The sequence below is a fragment of the Triturus cristatus genome, chromosome 1_2 (genome assembly GCF_964204655.1).
Source record: "Triturus cristatus chromosome 1_2, aTriCri1.1, whole genome shotgun sequence".
NCBI classification, from domain to species: domain Eukaryota; kingdom Metazoa; phylum Chordata; class Amphibia; order Caudata; family Salamandridae; genus Triturus; species Triturus cristatus.
Window position 1 is genome coordinate 693512354 of NC_140580.1, and position 23514 is coordinate 693535867.

The 23514-nt window shown below is 47.5% G+C and overlaps 1 protein-coding gene across 1 annotated transcript in view; it reads left to right on the forward strand.

Annotated features, from left to right (window-relative positions):
• GHITM (growth hormone inducible transmembrane protein) overlaps positions 1-23514 on the forward strand; it is a 114798-nt gene that overhangs the window by 74988 nt on the left and 16296 nt on the right. The window contains exon 7 of the mRNA XM_085608550.1: positions 7618-7806. Within this exon, the coding sequence (XP_085464676.1) occupies positions 7618-7806 (189 nt within the window). The remainder of the gene's footprint in view (positions 1-7617; positions 7807-23514) is intronic.

The following is a 23514-nucleotide window of genomic DNA, read 5'->3' on the forward strand; positions in this document are numbered from 1 at the left end:
AGTGTTGCATGAAGCCATTCCTCTAGGCTGTCAAACTATCATAAAATTGTATAGGCAAAAGAGGAGGTGGCCTAGTTGTTTTATTTAATCAAATGTTAAATATCACTAAAGCTGATGACATTTCCATACAAGATTGTGATCTTCACCAAATGCAGCCCTACAACATCCTGCTTCTGTAACTTCCTTCTCCTTTACAGACCTCCACCTAGTAATGCCACATTCCCAGACACACTTCTAGACAGTTCAAACCTGAGAACATTACACTCCAACCTATGCATTCTTGGTGACCTAAAAATTTTGTTTGACAAAGTATGCCCCATCCAAAAACAATCCTCACTGGACTAGACGCACTGAACTTACATCAGATCATCCACAAACCCCCACGCATTGCTGGACACATCCTAGATGTCATTTTTGCAAATGCAGATCTAGTTACCTTTCAATCAATTAGTCCAGTCACATGGTCAAATCACCATTGCTTGCTTTCTAACATAAAACAACACAAAGCAACAAACCTAAAACAACCGTACATGCATCCATCTGCCGACTGTGAAGAAACTCAATTTTGAATATTTAGAAACACAACTAACATCCAATACAGATCTAGACACAAATTCTGTTCAAGAAATTTGAGTGGCTACAAAAAGATTTTGATATCCTAATACCACTCGGACCAACACAAAAGAAAACAAGCACCTTAAAGAAATACAGAACTTAAAGTGAATGAACAGCAAATTAGAAAGCTGCAACGCGTCTGGCTCAAAAACACATACCAATGAAGGCAAACTTCACCTACAGAAACTGAACAGATTATACAAGTCAGCAGTCAAAAAAGCTTAGAAAATGTGCTAATGAAGAATTCTATAAAATTCTCACTGAATTTCATAAACCAAATTGCCTAGAAGGAGCTCATCCCATCACTCAAAGATTTCACTGACAAACTGGCAAATCACAGAACCAAAGAAGACACGTTGGACTCCTATTTAAAACACAGAAAAACCACAAGCGCCGACCCTTTTCCTGAACAACCCTCCAAGAGTAGGCTAACTCAGCCTCTGCATTTCTTCCAACAAATACCACACAATGAATTTAAGGACCTGGTCAAAGCAAGCAAGCATGTCTGCAGGCCTTCGGACCCATGTCGACCACAAGCCTTCAAGAAATTTCTTCTAACTACCTCTGCCACCACACCGTAAGAAGAATCGTCAACAGTTCCTTAACTAGGGGAATATTTCTAGAAGACCTGAAGAAGTCATTACTAAAGAAAACAAACCTAGACCTGCTTAAACCCCGACAACTACTGTTGGAGAGTTTTTTACCACATAATTTAGCGCAGAGATTTGCTATCTAAAATAAGACACCCGTGTGAGATGCAGGAACTGAACCATTTATTCAAGAAACAGTTGAAACAATAATTGTCAACAACACATCAATAATCAAAGATCACACCATGCAGTGTAGCAAGTAACAAGTGTCAAAGACACATCGCAGATCATGAGCAAAAACATGACCAATTTCAAATGGAATTTTCCTGGGCAAACTGATAGAAAGAGCAGCATTCGCCCAGATGTCACAATTCATTGAAGATAATTCCATACTTTCAAACTTCCAAACAGGATTCCATCCAAGAAGAGGCACAGAATCTGCCCTCATTGCCATCTGGGATGACCTTAAGAACACAGTTGACTGCAACGGGGTTGCTGCACTACTTCTCTTGGACCTCTCAGCCGCCTTTGACACAGTTGATCATGCCACTCTACTACAAAGACTCTATGAAGCTGGCATAGAGGGGACTGCTCTCAATTGGATCACGGCCTACTTTCAAAACCGAACTAACGTCATCCATATTCCCCTTTTGTCATCCAATCCGTACTTCACAAAAGCAAGGGTCCCTCAAGGCTCTATCATCTCACCCATACTTTTCAAAATATACATGAAGTCATTACTGGCCCTGAACAATGAATTTCACCTCACATGCTAGAACTATGCAGATAACACACAAATACTCCTTAAACTGGAAAGCCCCAAAGACATTAGAAATTCACACATTTTCTGTTGCTTCACAGCCTTTGATCGGTGGATGACATGGAGCCATCTCAAACTGAATGCTTCTAAAACAGAAATCTACACATATGGCGTTGGAAAACGTATGACCCGCTTGCCACCTGGCCTGACCATCTGGGAACACTAAAGTATCTAATGAAATAAGAAACCTCTGAATTACCATGGACTGCAAGCTATCAATGAATGCCCAAGTGGACAAACTAGCAAGATCCAGCTTCATTACTATGAAACTCTGCAACACATTTTCCCTCTCCTGGGATTTCCACACAAGGTCCAGGCTACTATCTCTCTTGGTCTGTCAAAATTCAATTACACCAATAGCCTCTACCACGGATCATCTGTAATAACTATGAAAAGACTACAACGTATTCAGAAATCTGCTGCTGGACTACTCTTCCATATAAAGCCACAAGCCCACATTTCCCCTACGTTGAAACCATCGTAGGGTTACCGGTTGTCAGAAGATCATTCAAGCTGCTTTGCATCACCCACAAAGTGATACATGAAACAGGGCCGCTCTTCATCAGGAATAAATTTACCAAATATATTCAGCAAAGGAACCTCCGCTCTAGATTGGGACTTTGCCTCAAAATCCCACCCTACAAGACAAAAGCCATAGGCAACCAAACTCTGTAATGCTTTACCCCCAAACATAAGATCTGTGGATAGCTACCTTATCTTCAGAAGACTACTGGAGAGTTAGCTCTTCCGCACATAACCACCATACTCAAACATAAATACACAGCATATCCCTGTGTATATAAGCAGTTATTTGGATTTTATATGTGTACCTACATGTGCATTCCTTTGTATGAATGTGTATAATAATAATGTTTATAAATCTAGAGAATCGTTGGTTCTGCTTAACAAATGTATATATTACCCTTTGGTTATATTATTCAATGTTTAACTTGTATGTAGGTCACTGCATAAATGAGTAAATTATCAGAACTATATCTACATTTGATTCACTATTGAATTATTAAAAGATAAAAGCAAATAAATGAGCTTAAATTAAACAACACTTGAGTTTATTAACTGCAACTTAAATCTAGATCTATTACCTTCCTAATACGTATATACCTTCCATGTATGTGTAGTAATCTTGTTTATAAATATATAGATTTTCATTAGTTCTGCTTAACAAATGTACATATTACTTATGGTTATGTTTTTCTCAGTTTAACATGCATATAGGTCACTGCTTAATATTTGATAATAACAATTCATCTGCTATTGCTTCACTATTGGGGGATATATATATATATTCCGCACCGTTAACCAACGCGTCACTCTTCAGGCGGGTGATCCGTCGCGGCGATGCCCCGCGATAAATTTTTTCGCTACCAACTCCTTGTCTTACACCAGGAAATCAGCACTCACGGGGTCCAGTTGCAGCAAATATCCTTTATTTAAAACGCACAGCAAACAAACGCGTTTCGGAACTTGTCCTTCGTCAGTGTTTGTGATTGACAATTCCTTCCGACATGTTTATATTCGTCATGGTTCTGGTCATAGAAACAGAAAAGGGGTAATGCTCGTAAAGATACAAGCGCCATTTTGTAGTGGTATTACAATAGTAGTGTTTGTGTCTATATTTATATTCAACAGTTTATGGTATATACAACACATTACCTTGTCAAAATGATATTGCATAAACATGATCGGTCCCTCTTCCTTCCTTTCGGGCTTGGCCAATTCTTCCTCCGGTTGGCTTGGGGGATGGCCGTCTTAGCTTGCAGCCGTCATCTAACGAGGAGCTGCTTTCCCCTCCGCGGGGCCCTACGGAGAGGGGTGTGACTTTCGCCCGCGCTGTTTCCACGGTTGTGGGAATTTTGCGCATGGGTGATCCAGCTACCCATTTTCCCGCAAATCATCTTCTGGAGGTTCTCCATCAGGGCTCTGGTGGTAGGGAACTGTTGCTTCCCTTCGAGGGTTCACTCCACTTTTCTCTCTTGGGGACTTGGGGCCGTCTCGCCACGGGGGACCCGGTGCCCCAGCCCCTTCTGCACCACCACCATCCGGCACCGTGTGATCCGGTGTGCCTTCGACCAGAGGCCCCATTTTGCAGTCTGCCTTTCCTGCTTTGCTGCTGCTGTTGTTCCCCCCCCACCCCCCACCTTCACGGGAGGCCCGCTGGCTGGACTCTTGGGGCGCAATATGTTTGCCTCAACCAACTCTGCGGGCCTTTAACACACTGTGTGTTTTGGCTAGGGCCACTTCTTGCTTGTGGGACTCGGCGGAGTCCCTTATGTCTGCTGCTTCTCGGTATGGTGCTTGTGTGGATTTGAGACATCACGTCTTGAATGGTCGGGAGCTGGCGTCGTTTATCCTTGCTCCGCTCTGGACATCTCGGAGGAGTTGGGTCGTGCCATGGCTTCTTCGGTTGCCCTTAATCGCCATGCCTGGCTTCAGGACAGTGTGTTCCCAGAGAATGTTCGTGAACGGCTGGTGGAGCTTCCCTTCGATGGTGCTCTTTTGTTCCATGCCCCCTGCGGACTCAGCCATCCAGAGGTTCTTGGTTGGGCTTCGTCGTCGTCCTCCTCCTCCTCCTTCTTCTCCTCCTCAGTGACCTGCGTGTTGCTCTGGTTCTTGGAGCTGTTCTTCCATTGGGGCGGGTCACCCCAGTTGTCTGGCTGAGGTTGTGGTTCTGGTGGCTGTTGGCCAGCCCTTTTTGACTGTGTGTTTTTCCTTTGGGTTTTTCACACCATACTGGGCCTGAGATGGGGCCTTCTGCGTTCCCCTCTGGCTGCTTGATAGGCCTCCTGTGGGGTTTTTTGCCACAGGTCTTTTTTGTTGTTCTCTGCGGCGGAAGTTTCTTCCTAAGAGGCTCCCATGTCTTGGGATCTGACATGCCCCATGTGGGACAGGGTTGGCTGTTATATAGCCCTGGTATGTGCTGGGGAGTTGTGGTCGCCTGCGGGCTTCTGCTCTTTGTGGCGTTATGGTATGTTGCAAATGCAACCTTCTTCTTCGCCTTTTTGCTTTGAGTGTTCGTTCTGTGGTGTCCCTGGCGTCTGGCGGAGCTTGCCAGTGCCGCCCTCTTGTTTTTTCTGCACTGTTGTGCCTTTTTGGGGCTTTAGTGGAACTGTCTTCCTGCCTTCTCTTCTGCTTCCAGTGGGCCTTGCACTCTGCTTTACCTCTTCTCCTGGTGGGGGGATGGTCCCTGACTTCTGGAACCTCTTGCGGGCGCAGTTTGCCCCTGCAGGGTGTTCGACGATTCTTCCTGGGTGACCTTGAGTTCCCCTTTTCGGCTTCCGCCTGCTCCTTGCCGCTGGCTCCATCCTGTCTGGGATTGCCTCTGCTCTTCCTCTTCTCCTTGGAGTCTCTAGGTTGTTCTTCTCCTTCGGTGCTCCTTTCCTTGCCTTGGCATGGGCGGAGGTTTTGTTGCTTCACGTAGGCGTGGGGTGTTTGGCCTCTTTGCGCATTGCCTTGTTTCCTCTGCTGAGTGGGGACTGGTTATCTTCTTCACTTCGGTCCTCTGTCCTGCCCTGGTGGGTGAGGTTCTCTCGCAGACCCTCCTTCCCCTTGGGTATGGCTAGGGTATCTATTCTACGTGAAGGAATCTGCGGCTAGTAGTCTCTATCAGATGTACGAGTTACTTTCCTTCGGTAACGATGTATCTGGTGAAGACGATTCTAGCCGCAGATTCCTTCACGGCCCGCCCTTCCTCCCCGTTCTGCGAGGGCTTGTGTTTTGGTCCTTTGCACTCGCTTCCCTGTGGGTGGGTGTGTCTTCTATGAGTACATTCTTTCCCTCTTTCAGGCTGTTCACCTGTTCCTCACCGTTGTCACATGGGAGGATCGGGTTGTTGGTACTCCTGGCTCTTTGCGACCCTTGAGGTTGGGGTCCTTTGGCTGTGCCTTTGCCCTTGTTCCTGATGAGGGTTGTCACACTCTGTGATGGGGATGTCTTGGAGTTTTTTCGTTCCCTGTGTGTCCCCGACTGGTTCCCCTTCCTTGTCTTTGGGTGGGGTTGTAGTCCTGTTGCATGTTGTGGTGACATTTTTACATATGTCCCTTGTCTCAGGGAAGGGGCGGGGGCTGTCTCTGTATTGGCAGGGTTGCTGCCCTTTTCTTTATTCTTTCCCTGCCTTTGGGTACTGCAGTGCCGGGTGCTGCTCTTTATGGTGTTGTTCCTCACCATTCTCTTTTGCTGCTCTTTCGCACACTGTTCCTATACTCTCACAGTTTTGTCTGCTGACTCCGCGTTGTGGCTCGGAAAAGTTCTCTGAAGAAAACTGACGTAGGCGCGCCGGGGTGGGACTCGTGTGACCTCGCTGACGTCACGTGCGCGGACGACGCCTGGGCGGAGCCGCGTGATGCCGGCACGCAGGGATGCTGGGCAAAAAGTTTTCCGGGTCCAGTCTCACGCCTGGGGATAATTCTACGTCAAGGAATCTGCGGCTAGAATCGTCTCTACCAGATACATCGTTACCGAAGGTAAGTAACTCGTACAATTAGCATAAAGTAAAGCAACACTTAAAAATCGAAGTTTATTTAATGCAACTTAAATCTAGGTATATTACAATACTTATACATGCATACCTTCTACTTTCTTATTTATCTTTATATTTATTACTTTACTCCTAATTCAGCGTCTCAAATACACAACCCTATATCTCACCCTATACTTCTCTCAGTAAATCCTCTACCTCTACTCTACTATGATCCCCAAAATAACCCTTTCTAGACTCTTCCCTCCTCTATACCTCCCTTGCATCATCTCAAACCTGTTTTGCCATTAAGATCTCCCAAACAAGCCTTTCTAAACCCTTCCCTCTGACCCTGCCTCCCCATCCCAAACCTGCTACTGCTGCTATGACTCCAAAGAAACACTTTCTAGACCCTTTCCTCTTCTATTCCTCCAGTATCCTTTTCAATCCAACTAACAGACTCACTTATCCACCACTCAAATTAATTTCATATTTCCCTATACTAACTCTCCAATAATCCTTTTTTGGATTTCAGAGTAGTGTGCTACTCGCTAAAAAGCTCTCTGATGCCTCGTTCCAAATGGTAAGCGCTAACTAAATGCAAGTACAGTATATTACTCTGTCACTCTACTCTACGGCACTCTACTCTGCCTCTGCTACTCTGCCTCTGCCACTCTACACCGCTTCTGCCACTCACTCCACTCTATGCCACACTCTTCTCCACCCTATGCCACTCCATTCAGCCACCCTCCTCTATGTCACAAACCTTTAGCCATGCAGAACAGCAGCCACTCTGGTGTACAACATGGCTAAAACATATTGGCAAAGCCAGCAGCTCTTGCATTGGCGAGACCTATTGACTTTGCCAATGCTTTTTGCAAATGCTATGGGAGTATCTCCTCCTAGTGCAAAGCCCAGAAAGCAGATGTTCGATATGGGCCCACACATGAGTAACAGTTTTTGTTTGTTCATCTGTTCTTCTTTGCCTGTAACATAATTTCAAGAGATATGCTCCCATGTTTCCGATAATGCTGTTAATAATTTAGTTTATCATATAATTTCAAATCTATATACTACCGCAAAGAAATGTAGGCTAATATAACTTTCCTTCATTTTAGGTGTCATGGGTGCAGTGGTAGCTCCTTTAACCTTGTTGGGTGGCCCTCTGCTTATACGCGCTGCCTGGTACACTGCTGGAATAGTGGGTGGTCTCTCGACTGTGGCTGTATGTGCACCAAGTGAGAAGTTTCTGAATATGGGAGGACCTCTTGGAGTAGGACTCGGTCTGGTCGTGGCCTCTTCCATCGGTAAGTTCACTCGTGGGTTTAGATTTTAAGTTGTACAAAAGCTAAAATCAAGAATCCAGTCAAGTTTCTGAATATGGGAGGACCTCTTGGAGTAGGACTCGGTCTGGTCGTGGCCTCTTCCATCGGTAAGTTCACTCGTGGGTTTAGATTTTAAGTTGTACAAAAGCTAAAAGCAAGAATCCAGTCAGTGCAATTTAAGGCATTGTGGACAGTTTCTTCAGTTCAGTAGCAATAGTGTACAATAAATCACTATGCTTCACTAAAAATAGAATTTCCTATACTGATAACTTTGACTCTAGCCTGCTCTTGCTGTTTTGGTGCATTAGTGCCAGCTGCAGAATTCTAAACACGTCATGTCTAATTATGTTTCAAAGAGTTTCAGAAGTATGGTTAGTGCTTGATTGACATGGATTAGACAGAGGGCTAAAAGAAGTGAGCTTATTTGTCGAACATCAGTGTCCTTTCTAAGACCGCTTACAATTTTGCTTTTTTAATTATTTTTTTTTCCACTTAAAATCAGGTTCATTTCCTGACCACAAAATGACAAGCCATGTAATAGTTGATATAACTACAAATATAGTGGAAGATAGTTCATAATGTTTTAAAGGGCCACATGCGAATGTTTCTAGTGTGAAGATGTTCTCAATGGTGTGATACGCAGCTTATTTCAGGCGCTTAGAATCTGATAGGTTGTGAATGCAGTTTAGCTCTTTATCCTTCCACAATACAAATTGTGGAAGTAAATTAAAAAGGGTGCAAAACCACTGTGTGAGCCTGGTCAGTGCATGGTATTACAAAGGTGAGGAGTGGGTTTTTGTTACCCTATGTCGTAGAGGATGAAGTAGAACTGGGTTTTGGAGATGCCTTGTGGTATTGAATACGTTTTATGGATTTCTAAGATTCTTGGATTTGTTTTATTCATTGTTGTGTGGTTTACAGTGTCTAATTAGAGGTTCTGCATGTGGTTGGTAAGGTGCTGGTGTATTTTGGTGCATGCCTGCAGATAATAGTGAAGGCATTTTTGTAGGATGATGGAGTTTCAAGTTTTTTAAACTCGTGTTTAGGACGTGCTGGAGCCTTCCTCTGCACCTGTGCTCAGGTGCTGAGGACGGCTCCAGCACGTCCTGGCACCAGAGGCAGGATTTCCTTATATTGAATTCAGCCTAAGGAGCTGGCGAAGAGGCTGTTTTTTAGGTCTCGCCTGGCGTAGGCTGCGCGCATGCGCAGTCTCGCTGGCGCGATTTAATGATATGGGGTATTTTCTGTAAGGGGCATTAAGCCCCGCCCCTCTTTTCCATTGGCTGGCGTCACCGTTTATGCTAAGCGGTGGCCAGCCATTGGAAAAGAGCTCCTTGTGACGTATTCGCTCGGCTTTTTCGGCCGTCCCATTTGGACGGCCTCGCCTGCTTTGCGTTCGTCGCAAAAGGTTTCTTATCTTTATGGGGCCAAACACATGGCCCCATAAAGACAAGAAACCTTTTAGCAGGCGAGAAAGCCGAGCAAATACGTCATGGCAAGCGCTTCTTTAAAGCTCTGCGTGTCTTGCTTTTAGTTACTTCAGAGCGCTAACACATTTGTGGTTATGTAAGCCTCTTTTATTATCTAAAAACAGCCCCGGCCCACTTTAAGAGCTGGCGTTACTGCCAGAGGCGAGAACAGGTCGAGCTTTAAAGGCCCTAATTGCGGTAGAGTCGAAGATTTTCAGCTCCAGAGGGCGCGGCGCTTGGGAACTGGGGCTGATTAGGCACTAGTAGTGTAACCGCTTTGTATGAAAGGGTATTCATCAGCGCAGATTTAGAGAGGAGGCCCTCCCTAAACACAGCAGAAAGACAAACACAGCGATGGGTCGCCACGAGTTTACTGAACTGCTGCTGAAAACGCGCCCAGGGATAATCTCTAAGCAGGACCAGGCTTGCCAGCGATTGCTATCTGAATATGCTGTGGAGGAGGTTGACTTTTGAAAAAATGTGCGAGTTCATTTCGTCCAAAGAGTTCAAAATGATTGTTAATGCATTTCATGTATCTGTATTCCCTCCGCTGCTCATCGTTTTCGGCCTGAGATCAGTGCCTGCTCCGGGACAACTTGGACACCCCCATGCCACTCCGGGGGGGGGGGCGCCCCCCGACCCCCACTCTGGGGGGGGGGGGGGGGGCTTAAACCTGCAGTCTGTGGGAGGTGGCAGCGGACAGTGCAGCCTCCAGGAGGCGCCATTACTCACAACATCCCGGCGCATTCCTCGTATCTGCCCTGGAGCTGATAAGCTGGAAATATCTTGCAGCCATTTGTGTAAAATAAAGTTGTAGTGGACCTCGAGTGCAGAGAGATATGGGGGTGACTAGGCTCGTGGCACGGTGGTGCCCCCACCCTGTGCCCAGCCATGGCACTCTTGGGACAAGATGTGCAGTTGCGCACGGGTGATAGGGCCGTGTGTGTGGTAGTAGAGTCTGGGCAGGGGGACCTCGTGGCATCTGACCTTGTTTATTTTCACAATGGGCCGATATTGCGTCACAGCCCTCACTGCCTGCCCCAAAGCAAGAGATTGGAAAACCTCTGGGACTTAACCAAAGGGGACTTTGAAGATGCGCCGGCGTCGAGTACTGGCACTAGTGATCTAAAGATCGGCCATGGCTGTGGAAGACCCCAGCAGGCCGCTCCTGGCCTTTGAGCTTGCTACAGTGTAACACACCGCGGCGCCCCAACGGCATTACATTTACTAACATCAGGTGTCCATGCCATTACAGATAGAACCCGGTGAGGTTAGGACCTGTGAAACACACTTTAATAAGATCAGTTCATGATAGAATAAACGTTTGACTGCTGGTGGCAATGGCAGCACAGCTCGCCGCCTCTCACATTGCAGCGGTTACTTGGGAGATCCGTCCCGCGACCGGACCCGACCCTTCCTGACTTGAACCTGCTCAGACTAGTGTTGGTAGTGGCAGTGGAGGTGCTCGCACTGCAGTAAATAATCCCGCGACTGGACCTGACCACACCAACGCTGATGGCAGTGTGAATCTGTGGATGAACAGGCGGCCGCCGGAGTGTTCCTCAGCAGCACAGAACGCATGTAGCTCAGCCAGAATCATGCGGCGTGGTCGCGGGAGTCCACAAGTCTTTGCAGTCACGTCCTGCCAATTGCCACCCGCCAGCTCACTTCGCAAAGAGTAAGTGCCTGAGTGACAGATATAATCTCCTACGCTAGTTACGTTGCTAATGCTAATATATAGTCTGTTTCCTTATAGGCAGCACTCATTCTTTCAATCCAGTGATGTGCATTCACACACATTTAGCCACTGCTATGCATTAATCACCCAATACAGCCATCATCTAGACACTCCCAGGAATCCATTGCCCACCTGTTTACGTGCCTCTTGGTATGGTCTTTGTCTGTATGGCTGCATGCACGTATGTTTTCTGGTTGCGCTTCTGTGTATTTCACACAACATAAGATATTACTAGAAAGAACCCTTGCACGTGAAATAATTAGGCAACTCTTGTGCCTTTGCCATTGCTTGTTTCTGGGGTGAACAGATTATGTGCGTGAGGGGTACAGTGTTCATTTCCATCCAGTTATTTACAGTACCATTTTCTCTCTGTCGGTAAGTTATACTATTTTATTGTGTCCTGCCAAGAAATGAATTGGTGTATTTTTTTAAATTTATATGTTTCTCGCGTCTTCATTGCTTGATTTTTCTCATGAGAAAACATCACTCATAGTTGTTGAAGTGTAACTCATAATTACACAGAAATTATGAAAATGTCACACATGGTAAATCTGAAACCTTGGCAGCTAGATGCATGCTGGTACTACAGCAGGTACATTAACAGAGAAGGTGTCTTATGTCCTCATTGAAGTCAAGGTGTTAATATATCTCGGATGAATGGTATTGAATGGGTGGCTAAAAACCATGACTTATTGCAAAGTGGTGTAATTCTCGATCGGGGTAAGGAGGCCACAGTTACCCCAACACCCTAGTGTGTCCTGCCCTTTACCTGGTGCATACATTATGAAGCAAAGGCTTTTACTACACAATTCATGCACTTATTTCAACAACCTCTGAAGGATGAAAGACTGTACTGGCCTTGTTAAGAATCCGGCCTGTGACTCGTGGGCTCCCCATGACGATCTGAGCACTTATGGCGTTTTTCCTCTTACTGTTTATGAATAATAGAGTTGGTGTGATGTTCTTACTGTAGTTTGTGTTTGTTGACGCCTCTGTCTAACACAGGTAACGTGTCAAGGGCTGGTACATAGTATTGTAAACTTTTAATACAACTTTATCCCAGTGAAGAGGCTGCAAAGCGCTTAATTCGTGGAATATTGTTAAATTAAATTTCACTTGTAACAGCAGGAAAAGTATTATTAAAAAAATGATTTATAGTTCCTTAGTTCCCCCCCCCCCCCCTTCCGAGAGCATGTTGCATTATATACTGGTGTTTTGTATACCTAGGCTACCCCATAGTGGACCAGCTGTCTACTAGGTTTAAGGTCCAGATCCTGGTCACCTGTCTACATGCTGATGCTGAAGAACATGACCTTCCTATGAATTTAGAACTTGCTTATTACTTGCCTCTTTGTATATGATTGCAGTTGCACCACTGTGCAGCACTTTTGACACAAGATGAGAAACAAGCATTGAAAATGCAATAGGTCTCGCCTTTGATTAAGTTAAAGCCATTTGCTTTGCTAATGGCATTGTATAGCAAAGCAAATGGCTTTAACTTGATCAAAGGCGAGACCTATTGCATTTTCAATGCTTGTTTTTTGTTGCCTGAAATGATGGTCTGCACGTATGGGGCGCTGATGTAATTTCAGAGAAAATGAAAGTGAAATGAGCCGATAGGATCACAGTAGGAGGGTGACCTCAAAGCAGGGAACACCCACTAGACATCAAGGAATATTTTTTGAGGGGGGAGCTGGCCGCTCACAATGGGCTGGTGCTCCCCCAGCCCCAAAAGTCTTGCTGTACTCCCTGCGGGCAGATTTTAGGTTGGGGGGGGGCAGAAAGCCATCTAAACAGGGATTGTTTGTGTGGCCAAATGGGTGGGGTGGCCCTCCCAGGCAGTGTATTTTGGTGGGGGGGTACCCCTTTTAAAAGGGCCAAAGCCCCCCCCCCCACCCTCTAGGACCAAAAGTATTTCTGCTCCGGGAGCAGATTGGAGGTTGTTACCTCCAATCTGTTCTGGGGCGGGTGAAGGGGGAGGGGGCAAAAAGTCCACTAGACAGGGGTTTATTTTAGGGGTGGGGGGGATGGGTGATGGTAACCCACCTCGACATTGAGCCTAGCCCCACCCCTCGAATGACCCAAAACTGTTTTTCTGGTGCTGATAGGAGGTCTTTAACTGCAGTCTGCCTCGCCGGGGAGACAAAAAGGTCACTAGACACCGGGTAGTTTTTTTTTTTATTGCTACAAGGTGTGGGGGTGGTCCACTCACCTTTCTTATCCCCCACCTGCTGTATGACTGCAACAAGCTATCTGCCCCCATAACAGATCTTTAACTCCACTTTTCTCCTGGGGCGAGGGAGGTGAGGAGAGGGGTGGGCCACTAGACACCAGAGTTTTTTTTCTTTGTGCCATATTTAAAAAATACGGGGGTTGTAATCTGTTAAACACCAATCTGCCCAGGGGGTCAGAAAAACTGTTGTGCATGGTGCGATGTATGCATGAGCTGTTCCCACCCTTTTTTTTACTTTTTGGATTTTTCCCCCCTGGTGTCTAATGGCCTATATGTCCCCTTGTGACAGGAAGTGGGTAATCCCCCATCAATCCACCCAGGGGGGTTGGGGAGGTTGTTTGGGAGCAGAAAGACTGATCCACCAATTCTGGGGTAGGGGCATGGCATAATGCCTTGGTGAGACGCCCCCACATCCCGCCCAGAATAGGTGCATCAGTCTTTCTATGCCCCTGGGGTGGATTGAGGGTGTTTACCTTAAATCTTCCTCCGGGGCTTAAAATAAAGGGCATTAGACAACAGGGGACAAATATACCCAAAAATAAAATCTAGGGTGGGGTGGCTCATCCAGGCATTCTGCCGCGCTCCCATCCCAGAACAGGTGCATCGATTTTACCACCCCCTGGGGTGGATTGAGGGTGTTTACCCAAAATCTGCTCCTGGGGGACAGAAAGACGTCTAGAAATCAGGGATTTAAACATGGTACCACAGCAAACAAAAGGCTAGGGTGACCTACTGTAGCATCAGCCCAGTACTCCTACCCCAGAATGGTCAATAAAGTCTTTCTGCCTTCCTGGGGGCTAAAGCATCCCAATCTTTGACTAGAAGGGAAATTGTGATTTTTGGATGCCTTTATTTTTTAACTTATTTGTAGCAGAGTTAGGCTAAGTCCCAATATCGTCCAACTGTTCTGCAGAATGGCTGCACTTTTTGGGTTCAGGTCAGCTTGCACCTGGGGAAACCTACTAAAGCTAGGCATTTCTAAAAACTAAACACCGGGGCAGTCCAAGATGGTGCACCCTGTGTAGATCCAATGACCTTTGCTTTCTCACACTGCCCTGCAGATCTCAGATTAGTGACATTAACTTCTGGAAAACCTCCGGGATCCACAAAATTCCTACCACTCTGCCTTTCCCCACTTGCCGCAATAAAAAAAAATCCCCACTTGTGTCACTGGGCCTCGCATCCATTAGACAAAAGGCCCTAAAATGCAATGTGTAGAATTTGCCAATAGAAGTAGCTCCAGTGTTTGTACCCGGTCTCGAAAGCCACACTTACAAAATACTACTAACACATTTCTAAAAACTAGACACCCAGAGGAGTCCAGGGTGGTGTGCTTAATAGTGGATCCCGCAACATCTTCTTACCCACAGTGCTGTGCAAATCTGAAAGAAACACGTAGTGATAGATTCCTTACCTTCGAATTACCCCAGGCGTCGGACTGGATCTGGAAAGTTTTCGTCCGCAGTACCCCTGCGCGTCGGTAGGCGTCGCCGTGCGGCTCTGCGTGCGTTGTTGGTGTCATCGGCGTTGAGATGACGTCACGGGAGCTACTTAAACGCACCCACACGCGCTGATGTCAGTTCTTTCTTGTTCCGCGCCAGCAAGCGCAGATCGAGGACGAGCAAGTACCCCCAGTCACTTTTTGACTGAGTTTTTTCGAGGCCTTTTGTCTCGATTTCTTCGAGTCGCTTGACTCCTGGTGTCGTAGAGATGCTCGCCTTTAAGAACTGTGGGGACTGTCACAGCATGATGTCGGTGACGGACCCGCACCGTGTGTGTCTCTACTGCCTGGGGTGCGACTACGACTCCAAGTCGTGCCCTAACTGCCGGGCCATGGTGCCGAAGACTTTGCGGGAGCGGTCCCAAAAGTTGCTGGAAGTCGGGCAGTCTGCTCCACGCCGCTCAAAGTCCCGGTCCCGTGGGAAGTCGAGGGACTGGTCGCGGAGCCGTAACCATCGTTCCTCTGGATTAAAGTCTTCGCACTCGGGGTCAGGTAAGTTGAAGCATTCCAAAAAGAAGTCTAAGAAGCGTTGTCGCTCCATGCGTTTGAGAGTGCGGGTGGTGCCACCCCCGTGGGTCCGGCAGAGCCTGCGACGTCACCGCAGGCCTCCACACCTTTTCCAGGTCCGTCGGCGACGTCTGCTCAGGTGCAAAAGTTTCTTGCTGCCATGGCCCGACTCTTTGGGCCGTCTCGCCCCGCGGGCCCGACTGGGGGTCCTGTCCTTTCATCGCCGGCGGCTCCGGCCCCGATGCCACAGGACCCCCTGGGATCCGGGATCGGCACCACCTCTGATGTTGCCATTCCTCGGGACGACGTCGTCTCCAGTTTCAGCCCTGAACCGGACACTGTGCCGGATTGGCGCCTTGCGGCGCAGATCCCGACACCGATGGGGCCATTTTTCCCCTATGTCCGTCCTCCTTATTTGTAGCCTGTTTCGCAGACTTCGGAGGAAGGGGAGGACTGGGAGGGGTCTGAGGACCCTCTCACACAGCAGTGTGATTATGATCTGGACTGGGCAGAGGATTTGGGGGATGCTAGTCGTCTTGACACCTCACCTGACCTTGGCATGCTGTCTCCTCCTACCGTGGGTACGGAGCAGGGAGCCAGTTACACAGTGGTAGTACGTAGGGCAGCCAAGGCCCTCCACCTCGAACTCCCTACGGTGGCCATCAGGACTAACCTCCTGACAGAAGTGCTTCAGCTGGCGGCTACCTCTTCGGAGCCCTTGCTGCCTTTTAATGACGCACTTTCTGACGTCCTTTTGGGCACTTGGTCCAGGACCAACACAGGGGCTCCTGTGGACAGGAACGTGGCCCGCCTGCTCTGGGCGACCCCCCTCTTTCTCTCCCAACACCCCACTCCCGAGAGCCTGGTTGTCCAAGCCTCTGCTTCCCAGAGCGCGTTCCCTTCCGCACCTCCGGATAAGGAATCCAAGAAGCTGGAACAGCTTGGCAAGAAGCTGTTTTCATCTGCCAGCTTAGGGCTGCGGTCGGCGAACACCACATGCCTCTGGGGCCGTTATTCCCACTCTCTGTGGGATACAGTTGCGCAGGTGCTGCCCAACTGTCTGGAGGAGGCACGGACAGTACTCTCCCAAGCTATAGCAGCTGGAAGAGACGCAGCAAAGTTCACCCTTCGTTGTGGGCTTGATACCGCCGACTCGCTGCTTCTTCAGTAGGAAGTCACGACCCTCTTGGCCAAGGGGGCCATCGAGCGCGTTCCTGGGCCAGAAGTAGGTTGTGGTTGGTATTCCCACTACTTTCTGGTCCCCAAGAAGGACAAGGATCTGCGTCCTTTGTTGGACCTTCGGAACGTCAATCGCTTCCTGCGGAAGGAGAAGTTAAAGATGCTCACACTTGCTCAGGTCTTGTCTACCCTAGACTCGCAAGATTGGATGGTAGCATTGGACTTGCAGGATGCTTACTTTCATATTCCCGTCCTGCTGGCCCACCAGCGTTACCTGTGGTTCACAGTTGGCCACGAGCACTTTCAGTTCACCGTGCTCCCTTTTGGCCTTACCAGCGCCCCTCGGGTGTTCACGAAAGTGATGGCGGTGGTTGAAGATCATCTGCGCAGATCATGGGTCCCACTCTTCCCCTATCTCGACGACTGGTTGTTGAAGGCGGGCTCGCCCTAGGCATGCGGCTCCCACCTCCAGACTACGGCCGACTGCCTGCATTTTCTGGGGTTCTCCATTAACATGCCGAAGTCGCACCTGATTCCCTCTCAGAAGCTCCTCTTCATCGGAGCGGTTCTGAATTCAACGCAGTTGAGTTTCTCCTCTCGAGCAGCGAGTCCAGAATATTCAGGCTATGATTTCCGATCTTTCAGCCTTTATCCCGGGTTTCGGTCAGGATGACCCTCCGGCTACTGGGCCTGATGGCCTCCTGCACATCCTGTTGGTGGATCACGCCAGATGGCATATGCGGGCTCTGCAGTGGGACCTGAAGTTCCAGTGGGCACAGCAGCAGGGCAACCTGTCCGATCACGTCCAGATCGCGGAGGGCACTGCACAATTGCAAAGGTGGCTCACGAATCGCGATTGGGTCAATGGCCGATCTCTCTCCCTTCCCCAACCGGAATATATAGTGGTGACGGACGCGTCCCTTCTGGGATGGGGTGGCCACATGGGAGGGGCGGAGATCAAAGGACTCTGGTCTCCCGCGGAGTCCTGACTCCATATCAACCTTCTGGAGCTTCGGGCGATCCGACTTGCACTGACAGCATTCCTTCCCTCTGTCAAGGGGAGAGTAGTGCAGGTGTTTTCGGACAACACCACAGCCATTACTGCAACAAACAGGGCGGGGTCGGGTCGTGGACCCTACTTCAGGAGGCTCTGCGTCTCTGGACATGGTTGGAACATCAGGGCATTTTCCTGGTGTTTCAACACCTGGCAGGTTCTCTGAACACCAGGGCGGGCGAACTCAGCCGCCGGTGCATGATGGATCCCGAATGGCGTCTGCACTCGGACGTGGCGCAAGGTCTCTTTCAGCAGTGGGGAGAGCCTTGGTTAGATCTATTCGCCGCCATAGAGAATGCGCAATGTCGTCAGTTCTGCACGTTGGAATTTCCAAGGCGGCACTCGTTAGGCGACGCTTTTCGTCGCGAGTGGAGTTGCGGTCTACTATACGCCTTTCCACCTATACCACTTCTACCCAGAGTGCTGAAGAAGATCAAGCACGACCGGGCCCAAGTTACTCTTGTGGCTCCGGACTGGGCTCGAAGAGTATGGTATCCCGAGCTACTCAACATGGCTATCGATCCCCCGATCCGACTGCCTCTACGGGAGGATCTTCTGTCGCAGCAACAGGGGACAGTCTTCCACCCAAACCTGTCCAGCCTCCACCTCCTTGCATGGAGATTGAGCGGTGGCAGTGGACGCCTTTTGACCTGCCTCCCAAAGTTTGTGATGTAATCTTGGCAGCCAGGTGTCCCTCCACTAAGACGGTATACGCCTGTAGGTGGAATAAGTTTGTGGCATGGTTCACAGCAAAGGCTGTGGATCCCCTTTCTGCCCCTCTTTCAGAGGTCCTTCTATTCCACTATCAAGGGCTATCTCTCGGCCATTTCAGCCTTTTTACAGCTTCCAGATCTGCCTTCCCATTTCAAGTCCCCAGTTGTAAATAGATTCTTAAAAGGCATTGCTCATCTTTTCCCTCCGGTTTCTTTCATAATGCCTCAGTGGGACTTGAACCTGGTTCTGACATATCTGATATGTGCTCCCTTTGAGCCACTTAACAACTGTCCTCTTCGTCTTCTCACTTTAAAGAACGCTTTCCCGGTGGCAATCACCTCTGCCAGAAGAGTGAGTGAGCTCCAGGCTCTTTCTTCTAAACCTCCTTTTCTCTCTGTCCATCCGGGCAAAGTGGTTCTAAGGACTCGTCCATCTTTTCTGCTGAAGGTTGTCACTGCCTTTCACATCGGGCAGACCATCACTTTGCCCACCTTTGCCCAGAGGAAGAGAGGCTTCACCGTCTGGACCCAAAACGTGCGCTCTCATTCTACCTAAACCGCACACAACAGTCCTGGGTGGATGACCAGTTATTTTTGGCAACGTGGGCGCCAACAAAAGTCGGGGCGTGCACAAGTGGACCATCTCTCGGTGGGTTATTCTGTGCATAAAGGCTTGTTGTTCTTTGATTAAAAAGGAGCCTCCAGTGGGGCTGCGCGACCAATCGACCAGGGCGACGGCAGCCACTACTGCTTTGGGACGGGGAGTTCCCTTGCATGACATCTGTCAGGCAGCTACGTTGGCCTTGTTGCACACGTTTACCAAGCACTACTGCCTGGACAGCCAAGTCCGGAGAGACTGCTTCTTTGGCCGTTCTGTTCTCCAAGTCTTTCTGGTGTGATCTTGGTTCGCAGACCCACCGCCGGGGTTGGTATTGCTGGGGTATCTATTCTAAGGTAAGGAATCTATCACTACGTGTTTCTTTCAGATGCACAAGTTACTTACCTTCAGTAACGATATATCTGTAAGAAACATTAGTTGTGATAGATTCCTTACCGCCCCACCCATCCTCCCCGTTCTGCGTACTGATTTCTAGGGTTAAGGTCATCCCTTTCAGGGGCCCTAGTTTCATGGCAACACTGGTCAGTTTCTTGCATGGCTCTGCGTTCCTGGCGTGGAAAGTTGTGTACAGAACTGACGTCAACGCACGTGGGTGCGTCTATGTAGCTCCAGTGACTTCATCTCTGCGCCGCCAACGCCGCACGACGACGCCTTCCAACGAGCAGGGGTACTGCTGACGAACACTTTCTGGATCCAGTCTGACGGTAATTCTAAGGTAAGGAAGGAATCACTACTAATGTTTCTTACAGATATATCGTTACCGAAGGTAAGTAACTTGTTCATCTCAATAGTTGACTAAAATCGCACATTTTCCTTGGCCTAGTGCCCAGACAGGCACAAGTCAAATCAGGGTCAATGAGTCGTTCCGCAAGACTTTAATTGACCTTGGTTTGAATGATGTGTGCGTGTTGCGTACATTGCCCAGCCACACAAGTGGCATTTTTATCGGGACAAGTGGGAGAAGTCTGGCTGGTATGACTTTTGTAGATTCCTGGTGAGTCAGAGGTCTGTGTCATAGAAAAGCAGGGAACATGTGTAATTTGATGCAGCGTTTGAGGTTTGCAGGGCATTGTGGGTAAGAAAACTTTGTGGATCCACGAGGGGCATACCACCCTGGACTTGCCTGGGTATCTAGTTTTCAAAAATGTCTGGGTTTGGTAGGTTTCCCTAGGTGACCGTCTATCCCCGTCTCTAGCTCTATTGCCAAATCAGATAATTTTTGTGACTGAAAACGTTGATGTCTCCAGATTGTTTTTTTGGGCCTTTCCTGTTGTGGGCACTAGCCCTGCCCACATGAGTGAGATACCATTTTTTGGGACCCTTGGAGGAATGGTGAGTGGTAGGAAATTAGTGGTGCCCTGCAAATTCCAGAAATTTCCATTACAGAAATGTGAGGAAAATGTTTTTATAAGTCAAAGTTTGAGATTTGCAAGGGCTTCTGGTTAAGAAAACCTTAGAGAGCCAAGAGAGCCACCCCACACTGGATTCTCCTAGGTGTCTAGTTTTCAGAAATGTACAGTCTTGCTAGGTTTACCTTGGTCCCAGGTGCTCTAGGGCTCAAAATCCACCGATGCATTGCAAATGAAGGGTCAGTTTTTGGTGGAAAAGTGTGATGTCCATGTTGCGTTTTGGGGCCTTTCCTGTCGCGGACACTTGCACTACCCACACAAATGAGGTACCATTTTTGTCGGTAGACTTGGGGGAATGCTGGGTGGTAGGACATTTATGGCTCCCCACAGATTCCTCAAGTTTTCCATGCAGAAATGTGTGGGAAATGTGTGTTAGTCAAAGTTTGAGATTTGTAAAGGTTTCTGGGTAAAAATCCTGGTGGGAGGCGACACATGTTACCCCACCCTGGATTCCTCTGTCTCTAATTTTTGGAAAATGTACAGGCTTGCTCGGTTTCCCTAGGTGCTGGCTGACCTAGGGCCCAAAATCCACTGCTATCCAGGTAGGAAGGAGGGGGGGTCGGGCTGGGGAACAGAGTGTCAGTTTTCTGTGGATAAAATGTTTTGTGTCCATGTTGTGTTTAGGGCACTTTCCAGTCGCAGTCACTAGTCGAAAGTGAGGTACATTTTATTCGGGAGACATGAAGGAGTAGAATATTTGTTACTGCCAATTGTATTACCCTACATTTGTGCCTTCCAAATGTAAGGCAATGTGTAAGAAAGAAGACATTTTAATAAATGCCCTCTGAACCACCAGGTAGTATGGGTTCCCACAAAGTCGGAGATGTGCAAATAACCACTGTTCATAAACTCTGTAGCTAATGTCTATTTCATGAATACATAGGTTTCTTTGATACCCGTTTTTCACTTTTTTATATGTTGCCATATAAATTGCTGTGTATACGATACACAATGAAAATCAGTTGTAAGGTGCAGTTCAGTTGCTGGCTCTGAGTTCTTTGGGTTCTTGAAGAACCTGCAAACCTATATAGCCCTGCAACCATAAGGGCCCGGTTCACTTAATGGTATATTGCTTTTGTAAGTCAGAAATTATGACAAGAAGGTACAAATGAAAACTTTGTCACAAATGGCGATTTGTTCCTACTTATTTAATAAAAAAAAAAATTTCAACAGTTTTTGGGGGTAAAATCTTTCTGCATTTGGAATTTTGTCTACTTTTAATAAATGTTTAGCTTTCCATATTCACCCGTGTGTTTCACCCTGGTTTCCACCACAAACTGGAAATAGGTTGAAAGCATAAAAAATAGGAAAAATGGGCTACCTCTTTAAAAAATGCCAGAATTGTGGTGAAAAGAGCGGTTTCTTTTATTCAACTGTGTATTTTTCTGAAAGCTGGGAAAATTGTGACTTTAGCTGTAACAACCTTGTTCATTCACAAATGCTTTTTGCATTCAGGATTGCCGCACAGCTGAGCCTTAAGTAGAAATGTATCTTAGTCTGACTGATATCAAGCATTTATTTTTAGTACAGTTTCAGAGCACCTAGAATTGTCATAAAAAGGCATCTTCATAGTTTTAGTTTTGTTTTCATTTATTTATTTATTTATTTGGAGTTGGTCCTTCCACCATAAATGATGTACATATTAGCATACAATACTTGTGAACAGTCCTTGTGGATTGTCATGCAAAAAGATAGCGATGAAACAAGATCTAGCATGACAGAGGCTGTCACTACAATAACACGGCATAGTTTGAGTGTGGCATAATTACAGTATATACAGATATGCATGAGGTTGGTGTAGTCTGTAAGCCCATATGAAATGGATGATGTGGGGGAAGGGAAATAGAGCATTGATAGTCAGCTAGCATTGATATTCAACTAGCAGTGCTCTCAAGATGTCAGAGATGAGCGTTCAGTTTCTTTAAAGAGGTGGCCCTGGTGTGTCTGAGAATCACGTTCCACAGAAGTGCAAACTATTCCAAAGAGCGAAACCTGGAAGATGCACCATGGTGTTTTTTTTTGTGTTTTGGTTTTTTTTTTTGCAACCAGGTTTGCAAAGTGAAATCTTAGTGTATGAATGTAAAAGATTTCTTGTAAACAGTATGTGGGTTATTGCAGGGCATTTCAGTTTAAAGCCTTTCGATTTCTGTGAGCTATGGGAATTTCAGTGCCCCGCCATAATTTTACATTACGCCATTGGCGGAGTGATGCTCACTTTATATTGAAAGGCATCAAAGAAGGAGAATGAGATAACCATGTCCTGTCTCATTAACACTGCTAGGCCAAACAAATAGCAGAATGCTCACTGAACAAGTGGTTTTAACAGATGTGAAGGACTCCAAGTCAAGTTAAGGTCTCTGCTCCAAGAATGTATTTCCTTGTCCTTTTTCTGTTATTGCCACTTCCCAGTTCTTTCCAAGATGACCACCTATGTGCATGTCATGAAGTGTGATCATCCGCGCGTTATGATGCATGTGTTACATGTGCACTAGATTGCATCACGTGTTGTGATGCATTCAGCTGGTTTAGGTCGAGCATAGACAGCCCTTGTGCTGTCGCTTAGTGCCTGTTGTAGATGCTTTGTGGCATTACAACTCAACCCATTGCTTGCCTTTGCTTTTCATTTGTCCGTCAGTGTCCCTTAAAAATCATTGCTTGCTGGTGGTCAGTCCTTCCTCTTTGTCCCTCTTTTTTCTCTTCTGTTCCTCCTACGCAGCAGGGTCCAAGTACTGTCTCATTACGCTATGGTTCTTTGTCTGTTCTTTTGGGATCCCCCTTTTTTCCCCTTGTTTTCCTGCTCTGTTGCTGTTTGCGTGTGTTCAGCTTTGGTGCCATAGCAGCTTAGATTTAACTGTAGCATTTATCTCTCCCACCTCCTTTGGTTGATGGAAGACGTGCTGAAACTTTTCAGACACACCCCCAGTCACAGATCTGGGTTGAATCTATCATTGTTCTCTGCTCATTTCACCAGCCCAGTTTAGACCCAGCCATATGCAAATCAGTCTTGACCCTGTTCCTCATGGGAACAGTCCAGCCCGAACTGCCAAGCCAGGTCTGCCTTGGACCGTAAACAAGCATTCTGGAACCGGTTTCGTGGTAACACCCCTCATCAGCCAGGCTAGCTTGAATCCAGTGGCAAAGTGAGCAAGGGACCCACGTCCAGGCACAATCTGCTAATTTAGGGCGAACGAAGTAAACACAAGGAATGGGTCCCGTGCTCCCTTTGCCATTGGATTCAAGCTAGCTTGGCTGATGAGGGGTGGACTGT